Source organism: Portunus trituberculatus, chromosome 34, assembly GCF_017591435.1.
Source record: "Portunus trituberculatus isolate SZX2019 chromosome 34, ASM1759143v1, whole genome shotgun sequence".
Classification (NCBI taxonomy): Eukaryota; Metazoa; Arthropoda; class Malacostraca; order Decapoda; family Portunidae; genus Portunus; species Portunus trituberculatus.
Window position 1 is genome coordinate 7621817 of NC_059288.1, and position 26456 is coordinate 7648272.

Sequence of the window (26456 nt, forward strand, 5' to 3'; positions counted from 1 at the left end):
TTGGGTGAAATTAACATCACTCCACACACACACACACACACACACACACACACACACACACACACACACACACACACACACACACACACACACACACACACACACACACACACACGGGTCTAAATTGGTAAAATATATCAATTAGCACAATTTACGTCACATTCTTCCCGTCTTCCCATCTTCCTCCCGTCTCTTCCCGCTGCTCTGCCGGGGTTGTGAGAGAGAAACACCATCTCACACAATACAATACAATAAATAAATAAATAAATAAAGAGTAATATGACGACTAATCTAATGGAAAATACGAGTAATATAAACATAGTATTTTCTTTAGTGTGTGTGTGTGTGTGTGTGTGTGTGTGTGTGTGTGTGTGTGTGTGTGTGTGTGTGTGTGTGTGTGTGTGTGTGTGTGAAGGAAGGAAGGTAGGAAGGAAGTGAAGAGAGGGAAGGAAGGAAGGAAGGAAGGAAGGAAGGAAGGAAGGAAGGAAGGAAGGAGAAGGAGTCTGTGCAAGTCTGTTGTGCACGTTGTGGGTTGTATACTTGTAGAGAGAGAGAGAGAGAGAGAGCGTCGATTTCAGCTCTCTCTCTCTCTCTCTCTCTCTCTCTTAATGTGTGTGTGTGTGTGTGTGTGTGTGTGTGTGTGTGTGTGTGTGTGTGTGTGTGTGTGTGTGTGTTAGTTCAGCTGGACACCCCAACACTCAGCTAGACACATCTCAAATCTGATAAACTTCCTCCTGCTTCAAGTCAGATAAACCAACCAACAGTAGTAGTAGTAGTAGTAGTAGTAGTAGTAGTAGTAGTAGTAGTAGTAGTAGTAGTAGTAGTAGTAGTAGTAGTAGTAGTAGTAGTAGTAGTAGTAGTAGTAGCGGTAAGTTTCTCTCTCTTTACGACTATTTCTACAAACCACAAAAAAAGACTAAATTCTCAGCTGCTTCTCATATAAACAACGAATTTAGTTAACCTGTCACTACACACACACACACACACACACACACACACACACACACACACACACACACACACACATTAAAATCCCTCAGTCACTTTAACTAGACCCTATTAGAAGCAGCGTTGTTGTTGTTGTTGTTGTTGTTGCGCAGTTATATAACCTAAACGCGACATATCGTATTTTGGCGCAACGCAATGAGAGAGAGAGAGAGAGAGAGAGAGAGAGAGACGACGGCGCTTATCTCTCTCTCCCTCTCTCTCATCTTTAAGTCTACAGTGGTTAAAATGTTCCTTTCCTTGATTTAAGCTATATTCTCTCTCTCTCTCTCTCTCTCTCTCTCTCTCTCTCTCTCTCTCTCACCTTTCACGTCTATTTTACCCCTATCATCAATTTCCTTCATTTTTTTCATTCCTTATTCCTCTCATTTATTCTCTTATTCTTTCTTTCCCTCATTATCTACTTCTTATTTTTCACATTTCCTTGTTTTCCTTCTTTATCTCCTGTTTATCTTATTCTTCTTATCTTTCCCCCGTGTTTTCCTTTCCTCGTCTGTGTTGTCTATCTATCTATCTGGTTCCTTTATTGTTATCTTTCATCTCTATTTATCTCTCATTATCTTCTCCTTCCTCCTTCCTTTCAAGTGTCTATCTTCCTCTTCTTCCCTTTGTCTTTACTCCTCTTTATCTTATTGTCTATCTACCTTTCCTTTTTTTTAATTTCTCCCTGGTTCCCTTATCGTTACTATCTTCCTTTATCTGTCTCATTATCTTGTTCTTTCCTGATTCCTTTCCTCTAGTGTCTCTATCTTCATCTTTTTTGCCATTATCTTCACTCTCTATCCTTTCTTCGTCCTCTTATCTATATATCTATCTGTCCATCTATCATTGTCTAGTGAAGGATTAACAAGATTTCTACTTCATAAACGGGGGGAAAACGCTTTGGAGAGAGAGAGAGAGAGGGAGAGAGAGAGATAATCACACTGAGGTCTCTTGTATTAGGAAAGTTATCATTTAAATTCCCTGGCTAACCATTGTCAAAACACCAATATGAGTGGTCTTAAAGATATGGCGAACAACGAGAGAGTGGAAGGAAGCAGGCAGACGGGTCCTTATATACTAAAACAGTGTGGATCGTGAGAATACATACATAATTCATAACACTTAACACATAATAATAATAATAGTAATAGTAATAATAGTCACTTACAGCTACCACGGTTAACTACTTATACCTATCTAATACTATACAAACATACACACACACAGAAATGTAAGATTGAGATATATATATATACATGGCTCGTATTCTCAAAACACTGCTCTGCTTCACCTTCACTGTTTCAAATGGCCTTATCTGAATTGACACGAGTATAAGGTGCTTCTATGGTTCTAGAGGCAGAGTGATAAGATTTCTGCACTAACTGGATTAACACTCTTGTAAACCTCGCTAGTCATCTTTGTGGCCTTGGAAACTAGTCATGATGAAAGAAGAGCAATTTTTAAGGTTTTTTTTATGGTTCTAGTGACAAGATTTCTGTACCAACTGGAGAAACACTTGTAAACCCCGCTAGTCATCTCTGTGGCCTTGGAAAATAGTCAAGATGAGAGAGAAGAGCAATTTTTAAGGTGTTTTATGGTTCTAGAGGCAGAGTGATAAGATTTCTGCATTATTAATTGGAGAAACACTCTTGTAAACCCCGATAGTCATCTCTGTGGCCTAAAAATAGTCATGGTGAGAGAGCAAAGTGTTTCTGAATAGGAGCAACAGTTAGACCAGACATCCCAAAACGGTCTTATATCTACTGAAACAAGCATTCCATCCGTGAAGTGAAGGTGTGAAGTTAGTATCCCTCACACACACACACACACACACACACACACACACACACACACACACAGAGTTACTGCTATTGGATTTTCAATGTGTAATGATAGTGTCACTTCCCAGTAATCCTCCTCTGTGTGTGTGTGTGTGTGTGTGTGTGTGTGTGTGTGTGTGTGTGTGTGTGTGTGTGTGTGTGTGTGTGTGTGTGTGTGATGTTGAAATATAGATGAGAAACAGATTTACAACCCTTTCTTATTCCTGCCAAACAAAGATTTCACATCAATCACACACACACACACACACACACACACACACACACACACACACACACACACACACACACACACACCTTCCTCTGCAGTCTGAGCCAGTGGGCCACAAAAATGATCAAGTCAGAATCTTTGAAAAGCACAAAAAATTCAAGACAAGCCAGAGAATCAATGGTTGGACATGGCTGCCTCATGTCCCATCAGCACTACAACATCTACTACTCTACTATTACTACTACTACACCACATGGCAGGGCAGCAGCGTAGGGGTCAGGTAGTACAGTAGTAGGAAAAATGGTTTGGTTTGCAGTTCCCCTCTTGGCAGCGTTCAAAAAGGCACACCAGCGAAGTGGGTCTGGTGCGCTGAGGCGAAGAGGTTAACTTTCTCTCAATTGGTCTTTAGGTTCATGTCTGTCAAAGGCTCAGCGATGCAAGGCGGAGTCGGCCGGGTAGCGGGAAAGCTCACTCTGATCTTTTGAACTTAAATCTTTATCTGTAATGTGTTAAGTTACCTTTACTTGAGGCGAGGCAAGCACCAAGCACCACCGACTAGCTCCTGCTCCCCCACCTCATGCAACGCCCGCCGACGCAGAGGAAGGGCTCGCCAATGCTTGACAGGGGACGCCAGTGACGCCCCGAGGGGCTCACTCGCTCACCCTTCAGAAGAGGTAAGAACATGTATCATCCATTGAAGTGGTAACAGAGAGACACAGTGAAGGCACTCCTTACTTGACACATGACACACCTGAACCTGATCTAGCAAGCAGACTGACATATGATCTTTGAGAGCTGAGGTGCAGGACGTGTTTGTGAAGGCTCCTCTAGACCACAAAGGATTCACAGCCAGTAAAACACACACTTCATGTGAACGGCTACTGTATTTATTTCTCATGGGGATCGTAACATTCAGGTTACAATATTACAGTACAACAAAAGGCAAATGAAAGTAAACAAATGAGGGAGGAAATACTACCTGTTCGTGGGCGAGGCCTAGTCGCCCGGACACAGCTTGCTGCTAACCCTAGAAAAGAGGATCACTCGGCCTGACACTGACTGACTCAAGGTACAAGAGTGGTAGTATAAAGTAATGCCCGGTGGAGTGGCGGAGGGCGCTGCGTGCGTCTCCAGCCCGGCTCAGCGCGGCCCGGCGGCGGCGGCGGTACGAGCCTACGCGGCGTGACGTGACGTGACGGTACACGAGAAGTTACCGAATACCCGCTGACGACACCACACACACTACCGCGCCCGTACCAACGGCAGCGTGCCCGGCGAGTGTCGCGCGCTTAGTACGGCCGGCGGTCCGGCGGGCCGTAACTGCGTCAGTGAGGAGGAAGGGGACGGAGTTAGTTCTCGCCTGTCCTTCCTGATGCAACAAGACATGATTGATAAATGCAACAACAGCCTTAAGTGTCTAGGGTGCGGCAACTGAGGGAGGGAGGTGGTTAGTGGCCCCTACCCTTAACCTCACCCTTACCCCTGCACCTGTTACTGCTCCTGCCCCTCCCCCCTGTCCCTGCCCTGGGGAGGGGGGACACCACTAGCTGTAAGGGCCCAATGGGAGCTGCTCTCCTTATTAGCAAGAAAGGTTAGACTGATCTAGACTGCTAAGTGTGGAGGCCCCAGCCATCAAAGACAGACCACACACACAACACAACAAGCTGTACTCACCCACGCATTGGAGGCGGCGGCGGCGGGTACCTGCAACAACAACAACAACAACAACTGTCAGCCACACTGTCTACACCACCTACACACCACACACCTTCAATGACACACACAAATCATGAACACTGCACCACACATACCACCCACACCACATACCAACACAATTTCTCTCTCACACACACACACATTCAGAGAGAGAAAGAGAGAGAGAGAGATACTGGCAGGAGCAACAAAAATACCAATAAAGAAAGGCTTGGTGAAGTAGTGGCACCAAACCAAGACACACAATGACAAACACAAATGAGGGAAATGTTTCTCAGTACAGTGCTCTCTGTGGCCACCCAACACATCACACCAAGTCGCTCCCTGCATTAAAGAATCACCAAGTATTTCACTGTTATTTCTGATGTGGTTCCTTGTGCAAAAATAGATTCCAGCACCAAGTGAAGGATTTTTTATACATTTTTTTTAATGTATGGGAAAAACTAGTGAAGGACAACATAATACAATATAAAAACAATAAAACAGGTCCACTTGGTATACAGGGCATGGATTCTTGTACATAAAAGTTAGGAAATTGAGAAAATGTCCTCTTTCATCATATTCATCCATCTATTTCTCACACACACACATACACACAAACGAACACACACCTTGGCGGGGGCGAGCGTCTGCCATAGCGCATGTAGTCGGGGTGTGGTGGTGGGGGCAAGGGGGGGAGGCGGCGCTCGTAAAGGTCGTCCAGGATCGGGGGCGGCGGGGGAGGATGGTCCCCGTACCGACGCTCGTACAGACCCTCGTCATAGTAGCGATCGTAACGTTCAAAGCGGTCAAAGTCGTCCTGGAAAAATTGGTGAGTGTGTTTGGTGGTGGTGGTGGTGGTGAGTGTGTTTTGGTGAATGTGTCGTCCTGGAAAAAATTGGTGAGCGTGTTTGGCGAGTGTATTTGGTGAGTCTTGTGGTGGTGGTGGTTTTTGGTTATTTAAATGCAACACGAGTATATTTCAATTCCATAACCAGTATCTAATCTACACCTAACCGAACCTAACAACCCAACCTAAATTTTCCTATCTGGTTAACTCTCAAGTCATCATTGGACACACACACACACACACACACACATCTGAACTTAACTATCGACATCTAGGTAAATTCTCTCTCTCTCTCTCTCTCTCTCTCTCTCTCTCTCTCTCTCTCTCTCTCTCTCTCTCTCTCTTACCCTCTCTCTTTCCATCCCTCCCTCTCTTTCCCTCCTCTCCTCCCTTTCCATCTCTTTCCCTCCTCCTCTCCTCCCTTTCCATCTCTTTCCCTCCTCCTCACCTCCCTTTCCATCTCTTTCCCTCCTCCTCTCCTCCCTTTCCATCTCTTTCCCTCCTCCTCTCCTCCCTTTCCATCTCTTTCCCTCCTCCTCCTCCTCCCTTTCCATCTCTTTCCCTCTCCTCCTGTCCCTCCCACACACACACACACACCCTGTATCTCATCATCCTCTCCCTTGCATAGCTGGGTGGTGGTGGCGGCGGGTAAGGGTCATAACGGCTGCCAAACCCTCGCCCTCTCTCGCGGTCAGGATAGCGGGACCCTCCAAGGCGGCCATCCCTGGGGCACTCCTTTGACCAGTGCCCCCCTGAGCCACAGCGGTAGCACATGTCGGGGTTGCCCATTCCTGCCTGTTGCCTGACGCGGGAGGTGGACTCTTGCACACGGAGACGCAGGCCATGTAACTCATAGCCATCCAGTTCACGGATTGCACGCTGGGCTTGTGCTTCATCATCCATGTGCTGTGTGGTGGTTGGAGAGGGGTTAGGTGGTGGTGGTGGTGGTGGTGATGGGGGTAGTAAAGAGGTATGGTGTGTAGTGGTGGTAGTAGTAGAGAGGTATGGTGGTGGTGATGGTAGTGGTAGTGTGGGGGAGTATGGTGGGTCCTGGGTAAGAAGAGAAAGAGAACAGAAAGGAAGAGAGGGAGGAAAATGATTTGGGTTGTGGAGGGATATGCTGGAATGAAGAAAAAGTAAAAGAAAAAGTAAGAAAAAGTAAGAAAAGGTAAGGAAAAGAAAAAGAAAAAGTTACAAAAGGGAAAATATGAAAAGGTAACAAATAACAAGAAAAGATAAGAAAAAGTAGGAAAAGTGAGAAGTAAGAAAAAGATGTGGAAGATGAGGATGTTGTAGGAGAAGGACTGGTAAGATGACAAACAGAAAAGTGAGAAAAGTAAGAAAAAAGTAAGGAAAACTATGAAAGTAAGAAAAAAGTGAAAGAATAATAAAGAGTAAGAAAGTGAGAGAAAAGTAAGAAAATGAGATGGAAGATTTTTCATTTTCAATCATACCACACACACACACACACACACACACACACGCGTAGTGTAGTGGTTAGCATGCTCGACTCACAATCGAGAGGGCCGGGTTCATGTCCCGGCGCGGCGAGGCAAATGGGCAAGCCTCTTAATGTGTGGCCCCTGTTCACCTAGCAGTATATAGGTATGGGATGTAACTGGAGGGGTTGTGGCCTCACTTTCCCGGTGTGTGGAGTGTGTTGTGGTCTCAGTCCTACCCGAAGATCGGTCTATGAGCTCTGAGCTCACTCCGTAATGGGAAGACTGGCTGGGTGACCAGCAGACGACTGAGGTGAATTACACAAACACAAACAAACACACACACACACACTGTAATGCAAAAAAAAAGTCATAATGCAAATACAAAAAAAAAATAAATAAATAAAAATAAAAATAGATATAAACACACATATACATACACACACACACACACGCACACTGTAATGTAAAAAAAGTCAACACAAGAATAAATAAATAAATAAATAAATAAAACACACACACACACACACACACACCCTATTACTCACAACAAAGGCATAGTTGGTGAGGATGTCGGCCTCCACCACATTGCCGTACACCTCAAACAGGCTCTTCAGCTCCTCAAGTTTCGAGTCTTTGTGTAAATTGCCAACAAAAATCTTGGTCTTCTGGTTGCCTCCCTTCCTGGCGCCAGTCGAGGCCTCAACCACCATCGGCTGAAAGGCAAGACCCGGGTGTCACTGGTGCTTAAATAGGATGTCAGTGGTGCTGGTGTTAATTCCTATGTCAGCATCATACTTCTAGTCATCAGAGAGGTCATTGTAAGTGATATTTTTGTCATCAGAGAGGTCATTGTAAGTGATATTTTTGTCATCATGTGTTAGGTCATGTCAGTGGTTCTCAAACTTTTTAAACTTATGGAACACTTTTGCACTTCTAGTATTTTGATGGGATTCTCTACAACCTCTTCACCTAATATATGTAAAACATCCCCATATGTAATTATAAATGCTAAATGGGTGTGGACTTCATGTTGTCACTCAATATCTCTCTCTCTCTCTCTCTACTAAAATACAAATGATTTCATCCCCTTCATATTTAATTTTGGCCACTCCTGTTCATATCAATCAATAAAAGTAAGGTTTGTAAAAATTTTGTCAGACATATATAGATTTTTGCCATGAAACCCTTGAAAGGTCTTCATGGAACCCTGGAGCTCCATGGAACACAGTTTGAGGACCACCGGCCAATGTCATCCCTCCATATATTCTAACCTAACAAACTGTACTCATACCTAACATAAACTGTAGTCGTTCCCAATGTGTGGTATGCGTACAACTAGTGGTAAGCGAAGGCCTTCCAGGTGGTGTGTGAACAATTTCAGGATCATCAGCTATTTCTAGTTATTTTAAATCAATACATTTCTCAGAAGGATTATTGCCTTACACAAGATAATCTGACATTGAGCAGCTGGTGGAGAAGAAACAGATGCATCCCTCACTTTAAATTGAGTTGTGTTCTTTGTTGTTAGTTCATTTGTGTGTTCTACTTGTGAATAAACTGATATCTGCTGAAATTGAGTGTTTCTGGAACCAGGATTGTACCACACCTAACTTAACCTAACTTAACCTAACCTAACCTAACCTCACCTAACAGCCACACGAACAACAAGTCACCACCACAAGCAGTCACCACTTGCTACACTCAGACACCAAATCTCTACTCAAACCATAACATATAAAGCCAAATTAAAAACACATCAAAACCAGCAAACCTCACCTCACCTAAACAAGCTTCACCCCACCACAAACCAGCTTCACCTTGCCATGGAGGGAGTGACCATTGAGGGCTTCGATGGCGGCCTGCCCCTCGTCCTCCTTTTCCATGTGCACGAAGCCATAATTCTTCACCACATCAGCTTCCACCACCGTTCCGTGAGCTTCAAACAGCTCCCGGATGTCTTGGCCTGTCGCACGGTCACTTAGGTTCCCCACAAATATCTTGAAGGTGTTCCCTCGGACGGGCATGGCGCTGGCTGGCTGTAGGAAAAGGAGGAGAGGCTGCGTTAAGACTGTGGCTGTGTTAAGACTGTGTGGGTGAAGAGAGGGTGTGTTAAGACTGTGGTGGTGGAGAGGGTGCATTAAGACTGCTGGTGGAGAGACCATGTTAAGACTATGGGGGTGAAGAGAGGGTGCATTAAGACTGTGGCTGTGTTAAGATTGTGTTTAGACTGTGGGGTGATGAATGGCTGTGTTAAGACTGTAGGTGGAGAGACTGGTGATGACTGGCTGTATACAAGAAACTGTTGGTGAAGAGAGACTGTGTTAAGACCGTGAGTAAAGAGAGGTTGCATTAAGACTGTAGGTGTGTGAGAGACTGGTGATAGACTGGCAATGGCTGGCTGTATGGAGGAGGGTGGCTGTGTTAGACTGTGGGTGTGATAACTGGTGCTGGCAGACTGTATGGAAGGAAAAGCCATGTTAAGACTGTGGGATGGTGACAAACTGTAATGGAAGGCTATGGCAAGTTCTATAATGGCTGTATAAGACTGAGAAAGTGTAATAACAGACTGTGCTGGCTGTTTGTAGGGAAGGAGTAGCTGTGCAAGACTGAGGAAGCATTACAGACTGTGGCAAGGCAGTGGTGGCCAGTCTGTACATGAGGAGTGGTTGTGTTAGACTGAGGGCGAGTTATGACTACCTGAAAGCTGTTTATGTTCCTCAGCAGACTGTGGAGCAGGGCTGGTGTTCAGACCCCACACAGGAAGTCATGTGTAGAATAACAAACATCATTCTTTTAATTTTGCTTTTCTCTTTTCTTTCTTTTAGTGAGCAGCTCAGGAAGTCACTCAATATCATCACTTCTTTTTTTCTTTTTTCTTTCAGCCAGTGATTTGAAATGCTCTTTTGTTTTATATAAGAAGGGAAAACTGGCCAAGGGCAGCATATGATAAAAAAAAAAATTGATAAAAAAAAGGTCCAATTAGCTGCCAGTCCCCTTGCAGATACGAGAGAGGAAAAAGACAGGGATAAATGTCTTTGAAACTTCCCTCTTAAATGCAGTCAAGTCATAGGAAGGTGGAAATACAGAAGCAGGCAGGGAGTTCCACAGTTTACCAGAGAAAGGCATGAATGACTGAGAGTACTTGTATATGATAAGATCGTTTGCCTACATTAGGAAAGGTCTATGGAGGTCAGAAGACTAATGGCCAGTCTTTACTATTTTAATCCCCAACCTAAGTTTCTGTAGCTGTACAAAATCATCAAATTGTAACCAGAATAAATACAGAAATGTGAGCTTTTGGTGTGATTTGACAATTTTATTTACATTAGAAAAGGTAAGTGGAGGTCAGAAGACTAATGGCCAGAGTCTTCATTATTTTAATCCCACATGTAAGTTTCTGCACCAACCTGAATGAATATGGAAACACGTCATGCTACTGAAGGGGTTACAACAAGTCTGTATAATCTGTAGAATGAGGTCAGACACTAGAATAAAGAGCTAGAATTGAGCCTTTTAAAATTAGAGGTGGTGTGTGTGTGACATGGAACAATTCTAAATACTTTACCATACAAGGCCTCTTGTTTAGGTTAGATTAAGTGACATTAGCTCTACATGTGACAATTTAGCTAGGGTAGGTAGGATAGGGTAGGGTAGGGTAAGGTAGGATAGGTTAGGTTAGATTAGGTTAAAGTAGGTTACAGTACTGCCGTCACTAGGACCACATTTAACGTCTTACATAAAAAAATAAATAAATAAATAAAAAAAATAGGTGGTGGAGGTGGAGGAAGTGGTGGTGGAGGTGGAAGTGGACATGGAGGTGGAAGTGGACGTGGAGGTGGAGGTGGACGTGGAAGTAGTGGTGGAAATGGTGGAGGTGGAAGTGGTGGTGATGGAAGTGGAAGTGGAAGTGGATGTGGACATAGAGGTGGAAGTGGTGGTGGTGGTGGTAGAAGTGGAAGTGATAGAGGTGGAAGTGGTGGAGGTGGAGGTGGTGGTGGTGGTGGTGGTGGAGGTGGAGGTGGTTGGGGAGGGTAAGGCAGCAGCAAATGAGGGAGGTGAGGGAAGTCGGGCAGCCTCCTATCAGTCAGTGTCACATTAACAGTCACGTTCGGAGTGTGACGCTGAATAAAACAACATGTGGTGTGAAATGCAGGTGTGTCATGGCGGTGGTAACAGAGAAAGGGGCATTTTTTTCATATATTCTTTGGGTTTTTCATATTTTTAGGCATTTTCAATATATTTCTTCCCTATCAGTTATTTTTCCTTTTTCTTTTGGTAGTTATTTACATCTTTTTTTTTTTTGTAAAGGGCATTTTTATATATATTTTTGTTCCTACCAGTTATTTTCCTTTTTTTTTCTAAGTTCTTTATTTTTTTTGCAGAAATGGGCATTCTTTAAAATATTTTCTTGCCTGCCAGTTACCTATCTTTATCTTTCCTTTAGCCAGTTTCCTTTCTTTTCTATATAATCTAGATACCATTTCAGCTTCCCATGCAAAGAATAAATCAGGTTAAGTAGTAAGATAAGAATGGATACAGAAGATTGCTACAAAGATGGTGCCGGAACTAAAGGACCTAACATATGAAGAACAACTGAAGGAAATGGGACTGCCAATGTTACAAGATAGGAGAGCGAGAGGACCTAATAATAATGTACAAGATAGTCAATAAAAGATAGACAAGGAAGACCTAGTGCTAATGACAGAAGATAGAAAGACAAGAGGTCATGTAAAGAAGATCAGGATAAGGCAGTGTGTGAAGGATATTGGAGAATACAGTTTTCCACACAGAACAGTTGAGAAGTGGAATGCATTGAATAATGAAATTGTTACACCACATAATGTGCAGAACTTTAAGGAAAAACTGGATAAATGGAGACATGGAGACAGGACACTAAGAGCTCCACTCGAACCTTGCACAATACAACTAGGTAAATACATCACACACCACACATACAATGGGTCACACCATACACCACTCACACACACGTCAGGTCACACCACATCACACACACGTCAGGTAACACCACACACCACACACACGTCAGGTCACACCACACACTAATAAAGTCATTGCCAGGTCATGCTAAGTTAGATTAAGTTAGGTTAAGTTATTCTGCAAATGATCAAGGTTTCTTTAGATCTGAAAATGATCAAAGTTAGGCTCGGTAAACTTGAAAACAAATAAAGTTAGGCTCGATTCCATTGAAAATAATTTAGGCTAGGTTAGGTTGGAAATTAATAAGGTTAGATTAGGTTAAGTCACGCTGAAAATGAATTAGGTAAGGCAAGGTTAGGTTAGGTTGGAAATTAATAAGGGTAGGTGAGGATAGGCTAGGGTAGGATGGGTTAGGTTAGGTTACAAATTAATAAGGGTAGGATGGATATGAAGAAGGTCAGGTTAGGTCAGGCTGAAAGTGATTATGGATGGGTTAGGTTAAGGTAGGTTGAAACAGATTTAGGTTAGATTAGTCTCAAAATGATAGGGTAAAATTATGTTTATACTATAATTTACTTTAATGTGTTTTGACTCATGGAAATAATGGATGTAGAGAAGGAGGAGGAAGAGGAGGAGGAAGAGGAAGAAGAAGAAGAAGAAGAAGAAGAAGAAGAAGAGGAGGAGGAGGAACTTGTATTGTAAAGAATGGAAAAACACATAACACTTTCTGTTATCTGAAAACTGACACTTCCAAATAAAAAAAAAAAAGTAAATAAATAAAAATCCTCAAAAATGTAGTAAGGCCTAAATAAACAATCAAATAAATAAAAAAAAAAACAGATTTGTTTAGCATATCTGAGAACTAAATGTGGAAAGGAGGAGGAACAACAACAACAACAACAAAAAAAGAAAGGAGGAAGAAGAAAAAAATAACAAGAAGAAAGACGAACGGAGGAAGAATAAAAGAACAAGTAAAACAAGAACAACAAAAATATGAAGAACAAGAAAGGAGGAAGAAGAAAAGAACAAGAACAAGAAGAAAAATAAAAAGAAGAAGAAGAAGAAGAAGAAGAAGAAGAAGAAGAACAACAACAACAACAACAACAACAACAAATTAAAGCTAAAATTAACCTCTTAACCAAACACAACGTAAGAATGCGAAGGCGCAGGTCAAGGGCAGGTCACGAGTCACGGGTCAAAGGTCAAAGGTCAAAGGTCACCAGGCAGTAGGCGTGGCATGGTGACTTTCATCTAAGTAAATAACAGACAATAAACACAAGAAATATTCATGTCCATTACCTGTCCCGCCCCCCTCTCGCCCCCCATGGCCAGGTGACCCCTCCCATCTCCCCCCTTGAGGTCAGGTGTGTGTTGTTAATTAGTCACTCACCTCTGTCCTCTATGATGTATGTGTGTATGTTTGTGTGTCTCGATATATACTGCCACAGCCTCACTCTCTCCCAAGATGGCCGCCTCTCTCTCTCTTTCTCTCTCTCACTCTCACTTTTGTTGGTAGCGAGCAACTATCCTCTCTCTCCCTCTCTCATTTTCTTCTTTTTTCTCTTCTCGTTTTGTTTGATTTTTTCTTTTAAGTTTCCATTTATAACTCTTTCAATAATCTATAAGTGTTTTTCTTATTTTTGCATCAATATTTTCATAATCGTTGTAGTTTTTTGTTTATCAGTTACCAGTTATTTATTTATATCCCTTTCTCTTACTTAAATTCTTTCATATTATCTGATCTTACTTGGTATTTTCTTCTTTATTTATTATTTTCAAGATTTGTTTTCCTATATTATTTACCAGTTTCGTTTATTCTCTCTCTCTCTCTCTCTCTCTCTCTCTCTCTCTCTCTCTCTCTCTCTCTAGATATATCATTCCCTCAGTATTTTGTCTATCAACTATTCATTTCCTTCACTCTATCCATTACATTTATCATTTTCATTATCATTCTTTTTTTTTTCACCTAATGACTGATAAGATTACAACTTCCACCATTATTTCTTTTAAACCCAGATGATTATATATACGTATTTTATCACAAACTCGAACAACAACCTTTCTTTCCTGCATTACTCTATATTGGTGACGTGTCGCCGAGAATGATTGAGGCAGACATGGCCGCTGTCTCGCAGATCGATAATTCCTTTGCTAACCCGAGAAATTCCAGTCTTCCCTTCTCTCTCAGCTAAAGACTCACGTTTATTATGTACTGTTACTTATTTAGTGTTATTTGCTACAGGTATTTTTTCCTCATTTTCTTTCTAAGGCAGGGAAGAGATCGATTGTGTGTAATATGTTGGATATCCATATGTTTTACTATAATAGCTGCATATACACTCACATACACAAACGCTCTCTCTCTCTCTCTCTCTCTCTCTCTCTCTCTCTCTCTCTCTCTCTCTCTCATATTTCAAATTTATCTATAGGGCAGGGGAGATGTATATTGTATGTGTTAGTTATTCACATGCACGATCTCTCTCTCTCTCTCTCTCTCTCTCTCTCTCTCTCTCTCACACACACACACACACACACAAATACTTTCCATTTATCTATCTTCTTATCTATATGTTTTCAACCTTTCACAATCTGGACCTAGCTTGCGTTAATTCAGACATCAATTTTCGGAAACGCCTTCCCTTCTCACCACGACAGTTTTCTAAGACCACAGAGACAACTAGCCAAGTTTTCAAGACAGTTTCTCCTTTTAATACACTAGAAATCTTGCCAATCTATCACCAGAACCATAAAAAAAAAAAATGCTCTTAAAAACACTGGTCTCTTCAACTGGAGCCTTTGGAAAGCAGCGATGGTGAGGGAGCAAAGCGTTTCTGAATTAAGGCCAATATTGGTACAGTTGTGGCCAGTGCTTCCACATGGTCAATCTATACATTTATTACAATTATGCACTAGCACACAACAAACCATTCATAATAATAATAAGACATTCAGAAGACCATACATACGTCCAAACTTATGTATGATCCTCCCACACATACAAAACACTCAAAACTAACCCAAAACACACTCAAAACACCATGCTACACCTCAAAAATACCAAGAAACACACTTAGAACTCACTAGAAACACACAATATATATACCAATACCATCCCCGCACCACAAAAACACACCCCACACACCCAAACCACTTAAAACACTCAAAATTAGCCCAAAACACACTCCAAACACCATGCAACACCTCAAGATATCAATAAATATACCAAAAGTTTATCAGAAACACCCACTATACATCAAAATTATACCCCCACACACCCAAACCACTTATAAACACTGAAAATTATCTTAAAACACACTCAAAACAGCATGCAACACCTCAACTCACTAGAACACCGAATATACACCAAAACTACCCACATACACAACTAAAATAGGTCTCATACTCATCTAAACCACTTAAAACACTCAAAACTAATCCAAAACATACTTAGAAAAACCAAAGCAATCCCTGAAAATGCCCTAAATACACTCAAATACTCAAACACACCACTCAAAATAGTAAAATATACCTGAAAATATCTAAAACATGTTGAAATCACACATAATACATTTAAAAGAGACTTAAGTAACCCAAAACACCCTGTAACATTACCATGCATATGTAAATCAAGTCAAATTTACCCTAAAACCATCAAAATGCATTATGAAGAACGGCAAGATTACAAGGCAGACTTACCTAAATATTGTGGCTTGACTTTTCCTCCTCTTCCGCTTCCTTTTTCTCTTTCTTTTACGTCCCCCTCCTTTGTTTCTCCTTTCTTCTTCCTTCTCTTGCTTCTATCTACACCCCTGAGCCTAGAAACACATCAGAACACTCAGAAAACACTAGATATGAAGCAAAATATTGAAGAACTGAAGGGAGAGTTGAATGTTGTGGCTTACCTTCTGCTCCTCTCCCTCCTTAATTCCTCTTCATCCTCCTCTATTTCCCTTTTCTTCTTCCGTCTGCTGCTATTTTCTACACATCTGAGCCTAGAAACACACGAAAACACGTAGAAATCACTAGATATTAGGCAAAATAATGACGAATTGGAAGCGGCTGGGAGGGAGGGACGCCATCTTGGGGCTAGGAGGAGTCACCTCTGGCTGTGACGTCATCGGAGCGCGGGAACAGCAATGACTACGCTAAATTACGTAAATAATTTTAAAAATGACCTATAGAAAAAACGAAGCTAGAACCGAATACTAGATATTTTATGACTTGATAGATACTTTAACTATTATCCACAACATCAAAACATCTCCAGCTTAACTAGTTTTAAAGAAAAGTGTATATTAATTATGTATAAAGTATATAAAACACTTTCACTTATAAAACTCCTAGAATATCCATCCATTTCGACTTTATATTTATTTCAAAAAATATTAGACAATATAAACGCTCTTCTCAGGCATCCAACACTTACCTGGAACCAGAAGTGAACAAATGAAAGATCAAATATGTAAAACAAAAGCATTAAAATTTAACCTCATTAAAACGCTTGTAAATTCCAGCCATTTTCATTTTGAAAGTATTTTAACACATTTTACAGCGTCTGGACTATCTTTTAAGGCATTCTAGAACGAGTAGGACCATAAAGCAGAATCGTAAACAAATAAAATAAAGAAAATAAAATATACGTATAACTGGACCAAACACCATGTCAAAGTCCATATATTTCACTCAATAGAATGTTTTCACACTTAAAAGAGCATAAGCAATTCTTTGATACCATAAAGGCTTAGTTACAGCTTGAAATGAAAAATCTCCATATGGGAAATCAAAAATTTTGACCCTTGGGCTACCACATATTTACGCCATAAAACACCACTAAACACTACATATTTGCCGAGCAGAGACGCGGAACACACTTCAAAGGCATCGAAATATTTATAGAAACCATAAAAACATACCATGAAAGCGTAATGTTATCGTTAGAAAATATATGAAAAAAAGTATTGGAACCTGCAGGCTGCCAGGCGGGGGTGGGGTCGCGGGGGACCGGGGAGGCGGCGGGCGCCATGTTGCCTTTACTCAATACACCAATATCAAGCCTTATCGGCATTATTTGACCACGGAATATGAGATGTTAGACTATTGGCTGCACTTTGAGACATGTTTGGCCTACAGTAAGCAAAAATAAATAAAAATAAACCAATAAATAATAACTGGCAATAATGACGGCTTGAATTTGTCCCGTTTGTTTACCTATTGCCTTTTCAATATCCGGGTAACATTTCGAACAAAATTCACTCTCATATGTAAAGGAAACCTAAGACAAAGTGAATGGCCTTAGAAATACCTTAACTAGATGAGCGTAAGGCAGTGTGGAGGATTGTGGAGGAGCTGATAATGTTGACTTGGCTAACGCTGCTGGTTCACTCTTGTCTTGCCGCTTGGTGATGAAAATTTTCGGGAATATGCCGTATGGGTATGTCTGTATGTATGTGTGATTGGATGTATATGTTCTATTAGGTGTATATGACATGCTCTGGATGTGTTTTGGGCTGTTTGATTGCGTGTGTTTGTGTGTTTACGAGTGTTTTGGGTATGTAAGAGTGTTTTTGAAGTGTGTATGGCTGTGTCTGAGTGTATAGAAAGACTGAAGAGTATATCTGAACACACCAGAGGCCACCACCACTGCCACCACCACCACCACTACTACTAATGGCACCGAGCCGTAGAGGTCACTGATTATCTTTTCTAAACTGGCCGCTGGATCTCGGTCTAAGGATATGGACATTTGAGTTACTGTTCAAAATATATTGTAGCTTGTTGATGATATAATTTATTTTATGTGTATGATACTTGATTTCTGGTGATCAAGACAATTTTAAGGTTTGATTATTCTAATCTTAATATGACAACAGGCATTTTCGTCCCAGCGCCTCGGGCAGCAAGTTTAGACAAGACGTAAAATGACAACTAGAGAGAGAGAGAGAGAGAGAGAGACATAGGCTGACAAGAGAAAAGATAAATAAAAGAAAATAAAGATAAATGAAATGCCGTTATAAAGCAAGAGATAGATAGGAGTGGAGCACCAACACAACACAACAGTCACCAACCCAAACAATAACAGCGAAGTGTGTGCGTGCGTGTGTGTGTGTGTGACGCGATAAGGAATAACAACAACAACAACAACAACAACATTAATAAGGAGTGTACTTTCTCATGCGAAATTATGTAGAGGTCCTGAGTGAATATAGCGATGAAGAAGTGAGAAAAGCAAGGTAATGATAGTGAACAGAGTAGATGATGAGAGAAATTCACTGAAATAATAGCTTTATTCAGAAACTCCAGCTTTCTCACTATGACTATTTTAAAGGCCATAGAATTAATCAACCTGGGTTCTCAAGAGCGTTTCACCTATCAATAATGGAGAAATAGTATTAATCTCTCACTAAAAGCCATATAATGAATTAATCTGGGTTCTCAAGAGTACTTCAGCTACCAGTAATGCAGAAATAGTGTTAATCTCTCATTGAAGGCCATAAAATTTATTAGTGGGATTGTCAAGAATGTTTCGCCTATCAGTAATGCAGAAATAGTATTAATCTCTCACTGAAAGGCCATAGAATTAATCAGCGGGGCTCTCAAGAGTACCTCAGCTACCAGTAATGTAGAAATAGTGTTAATCTCTCATCAGGAGGCCATGAAATTTATCAGCGGGGTTCTCAAGAATGTTTCGCCTATCAGTAATGCAGAAATAGTATTAATCTCTCACTAAAAGGCCATGAAATTTATCAGCGGGGATCTCAAGAGTATTTCAGCTACCAATTATGCAGAAATAGTGTCAATCTCTCATTGAAGGCCATGAAATTTATCAGCAGGGTTGTCAAGAATGTTTCTCCTATCAGTAATGCAGAAATAGTATTAATCTCTCACTAAAAGGCCATATAATTAATCAGCGGGGTTATCAAGAGTATTTCAGCTACAAGTAATGCAGAAATAATATTAATCTCTCACCAGAAGTCCATAGAATTAATAAACTGGGTTCTCAAGAGCGTTTCACCAATCAGAAATATACAGATTGTGTTGATCTCTCACTAGAACAGTAGAAATATATGGCAGTCTCTTGATATACATGTCCCGCCCATGATCCTCAATTCTCGGCTTGCCCTTTGCAGTTTTTTGACTCAGCTGATTTGACATCACATAATTGCACTGTTTACTGCCACCACTGTAAAAAAAAACTTGAGGCGACATGTACTGCTAACACATCCTCTGCAGAACAAATTAACTTTATCTAACCTAACTAAACTGATCTAACCCAAGCAAACCAGCCTAACCTGACTGCCAACGCTGAAAAATTAATATGAAGTTGTTACCGTATTTCTCGTGATGCAATGGATATGACTGTGGCAACACCCAGCCCATCCACAGTTCAGACGCCTTCCATAGACTGATTCAAATAGAGTTGCTTCTCTCCACAAATTTCTCTGATTGGCTAAATTTATTTTGTATTATTTTTATTGGTCAGTGGCTGCATGCTCAAACAAAACAACCAATCACTGTCGTTCATTTCACGTGTGGAAATAATCTGACAGTTCGCACATACTCATGGGTGGGGTGTCACTTGCTCTCCTCAAAAAATGGTAAATTAAGAAATGATTTTATTGATGTTATAAACAGTTTGTGATGGGTGTGTATGGGTTCAAATCACTCAGAATAATAAGATGAGAAGGTAACAAGACCCATGTTGCTGCTGCTGTAAGAATATAAAATTGACAAATAGAGTAGGAAGAATGGCAATCAAAGGCTTAAAATTTAGAACAGGTCCTTTGTTTGCTAAATATGGCCGCCTGTTTTCTTAGATTTTTTTAGGAAGTACAATATTGGTCTAGTTCGGTTTCTGCCATCAACTAAGCCAAAACATACTTAATCTAACCAAACCTTACCCTACATCTAACCTAACCTAACCTAATCTAACCCTACATCTAATCAAACCTAACTTAATCTAACCTAATCTAGCTCTGCTTCTGGTTCTGGCACAATGTGTTGATTTTCTAAAGTTTCAACATAGTCAATAATGGCCAGCTGGATGAAAAAGACTTGGTAAACATGAAGCACAGTGAGTAGCCTAACTAGTGCAGCATGCAGCCGTGTCATGAGTCACTGACGAGGACTGTAGTAGTGGTGAACATGAACCCTTTAGTGCACCAAGTAATGCAGTGAGGTGTTGGGAGTGTGACGGTGGTGTCATTACAGGCGAGGCTTGGCATGAGCTGTGGTGTGGTGGTGCAGGTCACTCGGTGGTGATGTGGCAGCGCCAGCGTGTGTGCCGCCTCAGTGTGGACAGATTCAAGACTGCTGACCTGTGGAGGAGGGCGGTGATGTTTGTGACTGTGGCAGGCAGGTCAGTGCTCAGAGTTGTCCACCATCACTCCTGTCATCCTGCCAGATGTACAGCAAGTACAGCCAGTTAAAGAATAGAGTTCTAATTTGCAAAGTCTTTCAGAGGTGGTAGCTATTATCAGTCCTTGGAAAACAAACTTGAGGTTGAGGATGAACACCATGGCTAACCAGTCCTCTGTGGAGACCCGCAAGACCATCATCAGCCTGAGTGTCCCTGAGGTGGCAAGGAAGCTGGGGTTACCTGCCACCAGTGTACAGACCATGGGGAATTACCACCAGTCCATCGTCAACAGGTCACAGCACAAAGACCCCATCTCTCTGCAGTACAGGGCCATTATAGAGGCCATCAGGGCCAACCCCAAAATCAGCGCTGCACAACTCAAGAAGCAGTGCAATCTTCCCTTTTCCCTTAGCACTGTCACGAGGAGGAAGCGCAAACTTCTCAAACACCTTGGCTTTGACACACCTCCTGTGGTAATTACTGATCTCTTAACAAAGACACTGATGCTGTGACTGCTATCCTACAGTCCTATACACACATCAGCTGCACAGGTAAACTGATAGTGATGACTCAGTATTCAATTCTCTCCCAGCAGGACGGCAGTCCAGGACAAATACTTAAGGCATCACTGACTGGAGCTTCTGTCAAGAGGAAGATTAGGAAAGACAGGTGAGTGGCAAGATCCTCAGTCTCTTTTTTTTCCATGTGTGGTGTGGAGGAAGCAGAGCAGAACCAGCACATGCCACCAATCCACACCTCTCTGATCACCAGGCAAGAACTGACCATTGGCTTACTTTACCACCTGTGGCAGACCAGGACACTGAAAACTAATACATGAGGAATAATGAGATGGCAGTTTGCTCAGTGTATCTTGTCTTTATTGCAGTGAAGGCAGTGACAACTCTTGCCTGAAGAAGAAATGTACACTGGAGAGGAGAGATGAGATGGCTGTGGATATGAAGCAGGAGGAAAGGGAGGAAGTGAAGATGGAAGTGGTAGAAGAAGCACTGGAAGAGGAGAGAGATACATTTGATATGACCACCAGAGTACAAGTAATTGATAGGTAAGCAAGCCTAGTGGTTAGTGACTTTTGTGTTGTCAGCCACACACATTAGTACAGGAACAAAAGTAAAGAGAATGTATAGGAATCAGTTTAAAGCACCATGAAAATATTTGATAGTGATGTAGTGTAAACTCTGGAACTCTCTACCTGCTTCTATATTTCCATCTTCCTATGACTTGACTTCTTTTAAGAGGGAGGTGTCAAGACATTTGCTCCCTAATTTTGGCTGAACCTTGAACCAACACTCAAGTGGGCCTTTTATATATATATATATATATATATATATATATATATATATATATATATATATATATATATATATATATATATATATATATATATATATATATATATATATATATATATATATATATATATATATATATATATATATATATTGTTGCCCTTGGCTGTCCCTCTCTCTTAAAAAAAAAGTAAAAAGATTAGGAAAAGGGAATATCCACACCTGTTTAAGTATTGAGTCTTTTGCAAACTAACTCAGACTAACACAGGCACAGGATATGAAGTTTACAGAAAGACATGAGCAAATTGAAACATATGTGAGTAAAAAAAAGAAATATTAAAATGTTATTAATCCCTTCAGTACTGGGACACATTTTACCCAGAGATTTGTGTGATTAGATAATTTTATTGACATTAGGAAGGGTCTATGGAGGTCAAAAGATTAATGGCCTCAGTCTTCACTATTTTAATCTCCATCTTGAGTTTCTGAACTTGTATAAAATCACCAAACAGTAAGCAGAATGAATATGGAAATGTGTCATGGTACTGAAGGGGTTAAACTATCACTAGAGTCATGACAACACTAATAACTTCATCAAAACCTGTTCATATTGTCAAGATAGGGAGCTGAAATGTTTGAGAATACAGACTTAGGACTTGCTTTGCTATTTGAACTCCCTGCCATCCCCCTGTAAACCTCCTGCAATCCCTTGTAACCTCCTGTAACCCCCTGTCATTCCCTGTAACCCCCTGCCATCCTCAGGTGTGTTATGGCAAATTCCTGGGCACAAGGCAGCACAGAAGATGACTCGGACCACAGTAGTGGCACAGAATCAGCCATCCTGCCTCTGCCATCTCCTGAAGGACACAGAGATGATTATAGTGACACAGGACCTCCACATGTCCCTTTGCTGCCTCCTGGAGTTGACACACTGGTGAAGGAAGGACTGGTGCTTACTGAGGTAGGATCTGTCTTACCTGTCGCCCCTCCCAAGCACCATCCAGTCATGCACACAATGAGTCTTGGTGATGGAAGTAATGCAAAACTCAGAACCTTACCATTTGCTTCTCAAGATTCACCAGCACAGAAGAGGGTGAATCCTGGTGACTCAGACCCTGGAATGTTATCCCTGGTTCCTCATGACTCACCAGCACAGAAGAGGGTGAATCCTGGTGACTCAGACCCTGCAATGTTATCCCTGGTTCCTCATGACTCACCAGCACAGAAGAGGGTGAATCCTGGTGACACAGAGCCTGAAATTGTAGTGTTAGCCCCTGCAGATCCTTTGGCAGGGGAATGGGTGAGTACTAGTGAAGATGAGGCTGAAATCTTGCCTCCTGAAGATCCTTTGGCACCAAAAAATGTGACTGTCAATGCCTTGAAACCTGCACTGGTGTCTGGAGCCTTTGAAGGTGAGCCACTGGTGCAGGAAAGGTTAGAAAGGTCACACCAAAGAGAGAGTGAGGAAGGGAGTGAGCAGTTAGAGACGGGATCCACTTCTGTACCAGTCATGTTGGACACAGATGACATGAGTACCTCCATTGTGGTCCTTGATTCTGATGAGGATGTAGTGTCTCTCTCTGACTCCGATGAGGCTAAGGAGTGCGAGGCGGTGGATGGGGAGGAGGGTAGGAGGGGTGTCAGGGATGCTGCTTTCCTTGACAGTGACTCCTCGTGTATTGACTCAGAGGATGATGAAGTACTGCTCCACGTGTCCAAAACGAATGTGATTAAGGAAGTGCCGTGGAATTGGAAATCAGGTGACTTTCTGCCAAACTTATTCCTCTTTAAAGTCTTCAGGAGGGAAGCTGCAACCACCAGGCACATAGCAAAGAGCAATACAGCGCTTCACATCTTCCTCTACTTCTTTGATGCAGCTTTGGTGGATTTCATTGCTCAGGAAACAAACAAGCAGTACAAATATGTCACTTGGTCCACCCTGCAGTTTTCAGATGTGACGAGGGATGAACTATATGTGTTCTTGGGCCTGTGCATGCTGCGGTCACACCTCAGCAACGGCAGCAGCAGGAACTTCTGGAAAGCAGTGCAAGACATTTATTCTTCCAGCCGCTTCAACGTGATGACCGAGGAGCGCTACAACATGATTGCCAAGATGCTTCACTTCTCAAGCAGTCACACGCACCACAGTCACACCAAGGACCCCCTCGACAAAATAAGGCCAGTGTTCTCCAGGCTGCAGAAGAAGTTCAGGGACGGCATCACTCCTTCTAGGAACCTGATGATTGATGAGAGCCAGGCACTGTTCACCAGCTGCCTCAACAACAGCCTTTCTATCCCAAGCAAGAAACACGACTATGAAGTGAAGACATACGTGCTTTGTGACTGCAACACTGGCTTTGTCACTGACCTCCTCTTCTACTCCAGCATGATATCAGGATTCAGCAGGGACTGCCATGGCACTGTGGGGTCCATAGTGAAGACCCTGGTGGCACCGCTGTACGGCAGAGGACACACACTCTTTGTGAGTGACTGGTGCTCAAACCCCAAGCTGTTTCACTTCCTCCACACCAAGAAGGTTGGTGCCTGTGGGACTGTGAAGCCTGGCCTGAAGAGTTGTCCAAAGTTTGACAATATACCAAAGAGAGAGAGTGTTGCTTACCACGCCAATAATGTCTTGGCCCTGAAGTGGCAGGAGGAGGAGCCTTTGCATGTACTGAGCACCGTCCATGGCTGGGAGGCGGCAAGCAAGAGTAAGCCCCTGGCAGTAGTGAACCACAGAAACGCCACCAGGAGATTTGGAGTAGCAGACGTACAGACAGACACTGATGAGATTGGGGTGTCCAAGTGGTACAAAAAGCTGTTCTTCCACCTGCTGGATTTGGCTGTGCTCAACACCCATGCCCTGTTTGACCCCAAGTCCGGAATGAAGCCAAAGTACCGAGCATTCCACCGGCAGCTGACTGATCAGATACTCATGGCGTTCATGCTTAAGACCAAGGGAACTGAAGAGTGCCGTACTAAACGCAAGGCAGAGGAGGCGAACAATCCCCTGCGATTCAAACTCTCCATGGGACACTTCCCTCGAAAACATGGCGATGGAGGCAGCAAGGTGGTGGAGAGGTCACAGTGCTGCGTTGTCTGTCTCAAAAGCAGATCCCACAAACCACAAGAGGTACAAACCAGGTATTACTGCTCTGTGTGTAATGTTCCTCTGTGTGTCGTACCTTGCTTTGAGAGATACCACACTGTCAAAGACTTCTGAGAGCTGTGTGTGTGTGTGTGTGTGTGTGTGTGTGTGTGTGTGTGTGTGTGTGTGTGTGTGTGTCAGTGAAGGGTGAGGTGTGGAATATTGGAGTGTGATGATACCAGTGACCAGCGAGGAGGACTGAGTCAGGTGTATTAAGTATAGACAGATTGGCCATATTTTTGTATTTATAGGAGTAAGAATCATGAAATCCCTTTATAATTCATTTTTTTGTTGCCATTGAAGGGAAGGTCTGGCAGAGATTGTTCCTTCACCAAAAAGTAAAGATTAATTTTATATACTTTTGATTTGCGACTGTTTCACCAGCAGAGTCCATGAAAGAGTTACGCAGACGTGTGCTGTTTGGCTGTGAACCATTTCTCATATTGGCATCTTAGGCAGACAGTTATTAACCTAACACTCAGACACACACATACACACACGCCTTGACCCACCACCAGTGCCACAATCTCCTCAGCTTCCTCCTGCAATAATGAAGCAACATGAGAGAATGAGAGAAAACAGGGATTTTTCAATGGTAGCTAAAGTATTGTTAGGTGTTCCCCTTTCAACCTCCTTCAGTACTGGGACATATTTTTACATTGAGATTTGTGTACAATTAGTAAGGCTCTTTGGAGGTCAGAAGATTAATGGCCACAGTCTTTGCTATTCTAATCCCCACATGAGTTTCTGAAGCTGTGAAATCACCAAATAGTAATCAGAATGACGATGGAAATGGGTCATGGTATTGAAGGAGTGAAGAAGTTGTAGTGGGAGTTAGTGGAGTTCTCAGGGATGTCTTTTGTTGATGTTTCCAGTGATAAATGAGGACTGTGCTTCATGAAGGTGACAGTCCACTAATCCTGAATGAACCTTTTTGTCCCTTCAGGCACGGCACTGTCAGTGGACCTTTTGTCACACTGTTACTCCGAGCCAGTTGTCATGTGGCTCTAGTGAATAAAAGTAAATCAAAGGCAGCCAGTGATGTGAGAGGCAGTGGAGGCTGGTGGCTGGTGGCTGTGAGGGGGTCAGGGGTGAGTGGTCAAGGAGTCATGGGATGAGGGTCTTGGGGGATGAGGGGATGATGGGGGGTATTGGCTATAAAATCACACCGCTATCTTTCCATGGAGTGTGTTCTTGTGCCTGCTTCGCCTCACCTACCAGAGTTTATTTGTATTTTTCTTTGTTACTTTATCAGTGGGCTCTGTTTGTGTGTGTGTGTGTGTGTGTGTGTGTCATTAACATTGTTCAGAACACTTTTGTTCAAAGAGTATGTTGTGTTTTGTTTTTTGTTTTGTGTCGTTTATTGTGTCATTCCATTGTCACTGCCATACCTAAAAGTGCCTCATCCAATTGTACAATGATCTAATTAAGTATTCAGTAACTTTCACTGGTTTGGTTTTATTTGACCTATTTCCTAACATTTATTCCACACACACACACACACACACACACACACACACACACACACATTTATTTATTTAAGCGCCATCATATGATGCCTTTCAGTGATGTAATTACGAACGAAACATCTTTGCATGCTCTCTCTCTCTCTCTCTCTCTCTCTCTCTCTCTCGTACGATCAAGGGCGAGGTACATTTCAATCCTTGCCAGTGCAGTTTCCCCAGGC

General features: G+C 42.2%; 2 protein-coding genes and 1 long non-coding RNA gene across 7 annotated transcripts in view; 1 reads left to right on the plus strand and 2 right to left on the minus strand.

The window, feature by feature from the left end:
• The window catches only part of LOC123512589 (RNA-binding protein lark-like), a 12388-nt gene extending 2696 nt beyond the window's left edge, over positions 1 to 9692 (minus strand). Inside the window, exons 1-7 of one of the 3 annotated variants that reach the window (XM_045269013.1) lie at positions 9588 to 9692; positions 8838 to 9056; positions 7566 to 7733; positions 6176 to 6484; positions 5361 to 5548; positions 4711 to 4740; positions 3902 to 4356 (exon numbers count right to left, since the gene is read on the minus strand). In XM_045269013.1, coding sequence (XP_045124948.1) covers positions 4326 to 4356; positions 4711 to 4740; positions 5361 to 5548; positions 6176 to 6484; positions 7566 to 7733; positions 8838 to 9056; positions 9588 to 9677 — 1035 coding nt within the window. In that variant the 5' untranslated portion in view covers positions 9678 to 9692 and the 3' untranslated portion in view covers positions 3902 to 4325. Of the gene's footprint in view, positions 1 to 3901; positions 4357 to 4710; positions 4741 to 5360; positions 5549 to 6175; positions 6485 to 7565; positions 7734 to 8837; positions 9057 to 9587 lie in introns of those variants that run through there. The other 2 variants (XM_045269015.1, XM_045269014.1) reach the window with 2 other exon arrangements.
• Positions 9693 to 15713: 6021 nt separating this feature from the next.
• LOC123512592 lies at positions 15714 to 17608 on the minus strand. The gene is made up of 3 exons (XR_006677133.1): positions 17261 to 17608; positions 15861 to 15950; positions 15714 to 15773 (listed from the first exon to the last, which is right to left on the minus strand). It is a non-coding gene; the product is annotated as an uncharacterized LOC123512592 (long non-coding RNA).
• Positions 17609 to 17955: 347 nt separating this feature from the next.
• Positions 17956 to 26216, plus strand: LOC123512593. Of its 3 annotated transcripts, XM_045269020.1 has the most exons (7): positions 17956 to 18188; positions 20167 to 20314; positions 20417 to 20787; positions 20907 to 20983; positions 21201 to 21377; positions 22384 to 22724; positions 22794 to 26216. In XM_045269020.1, exons 3-7 carry the CDS (start codon positions 20464 to 20466, stop codon positions 24842 to 24844), a joined length of 2970 nt encoding a protein of 989 aa, XP_045124955.1. In that variant the 5' UTR covers positions 17956 to 18188; positions 20167 to 20314; positions 20417 to 20463; the 3' UTR covers positions 24845 to 26216. The 3 variants fall into 3 exon arrangements, with proteins under 3 accessions (XP_045124955.1, XP_045124953.1, XP_045124954.1); XM_045269018.1 differs by having other exon boundaries at positions 17958 to 18188; positions 22384 to 26216; XM_045269019.1 differs by having other exon boundaries at positions 17958 to 18188; positions 20910 to 20983; positions 22384 to 26216.
• The last annotated feature ends 240 nt before the right edge of the window (positions 26217 to 26456 follow it).

Coding starts and splice junctions, on each gene's coding strand:
- LOC123512593 (XM_045269018.1), top strand. CDS start 20,464: ATGAACACCATGGCTAACCAGTCCTCTGTGGAGACCCGCAAGACCATC. Junction 20,788..20,906: donor GCTTTGACACACCTCCTGTG/GTAATTACTGAT, acceptor ATTCTCTCCCAG/CAGGACGGCAGTCCAGGACA. Junction 20,984..21,200: donor AGGAAGATTAGGAAAGACAG/GTGAGTGGCAAG, acceptor TCTTTATTGCAG/TGAAGGCAGTGACAACTCTT.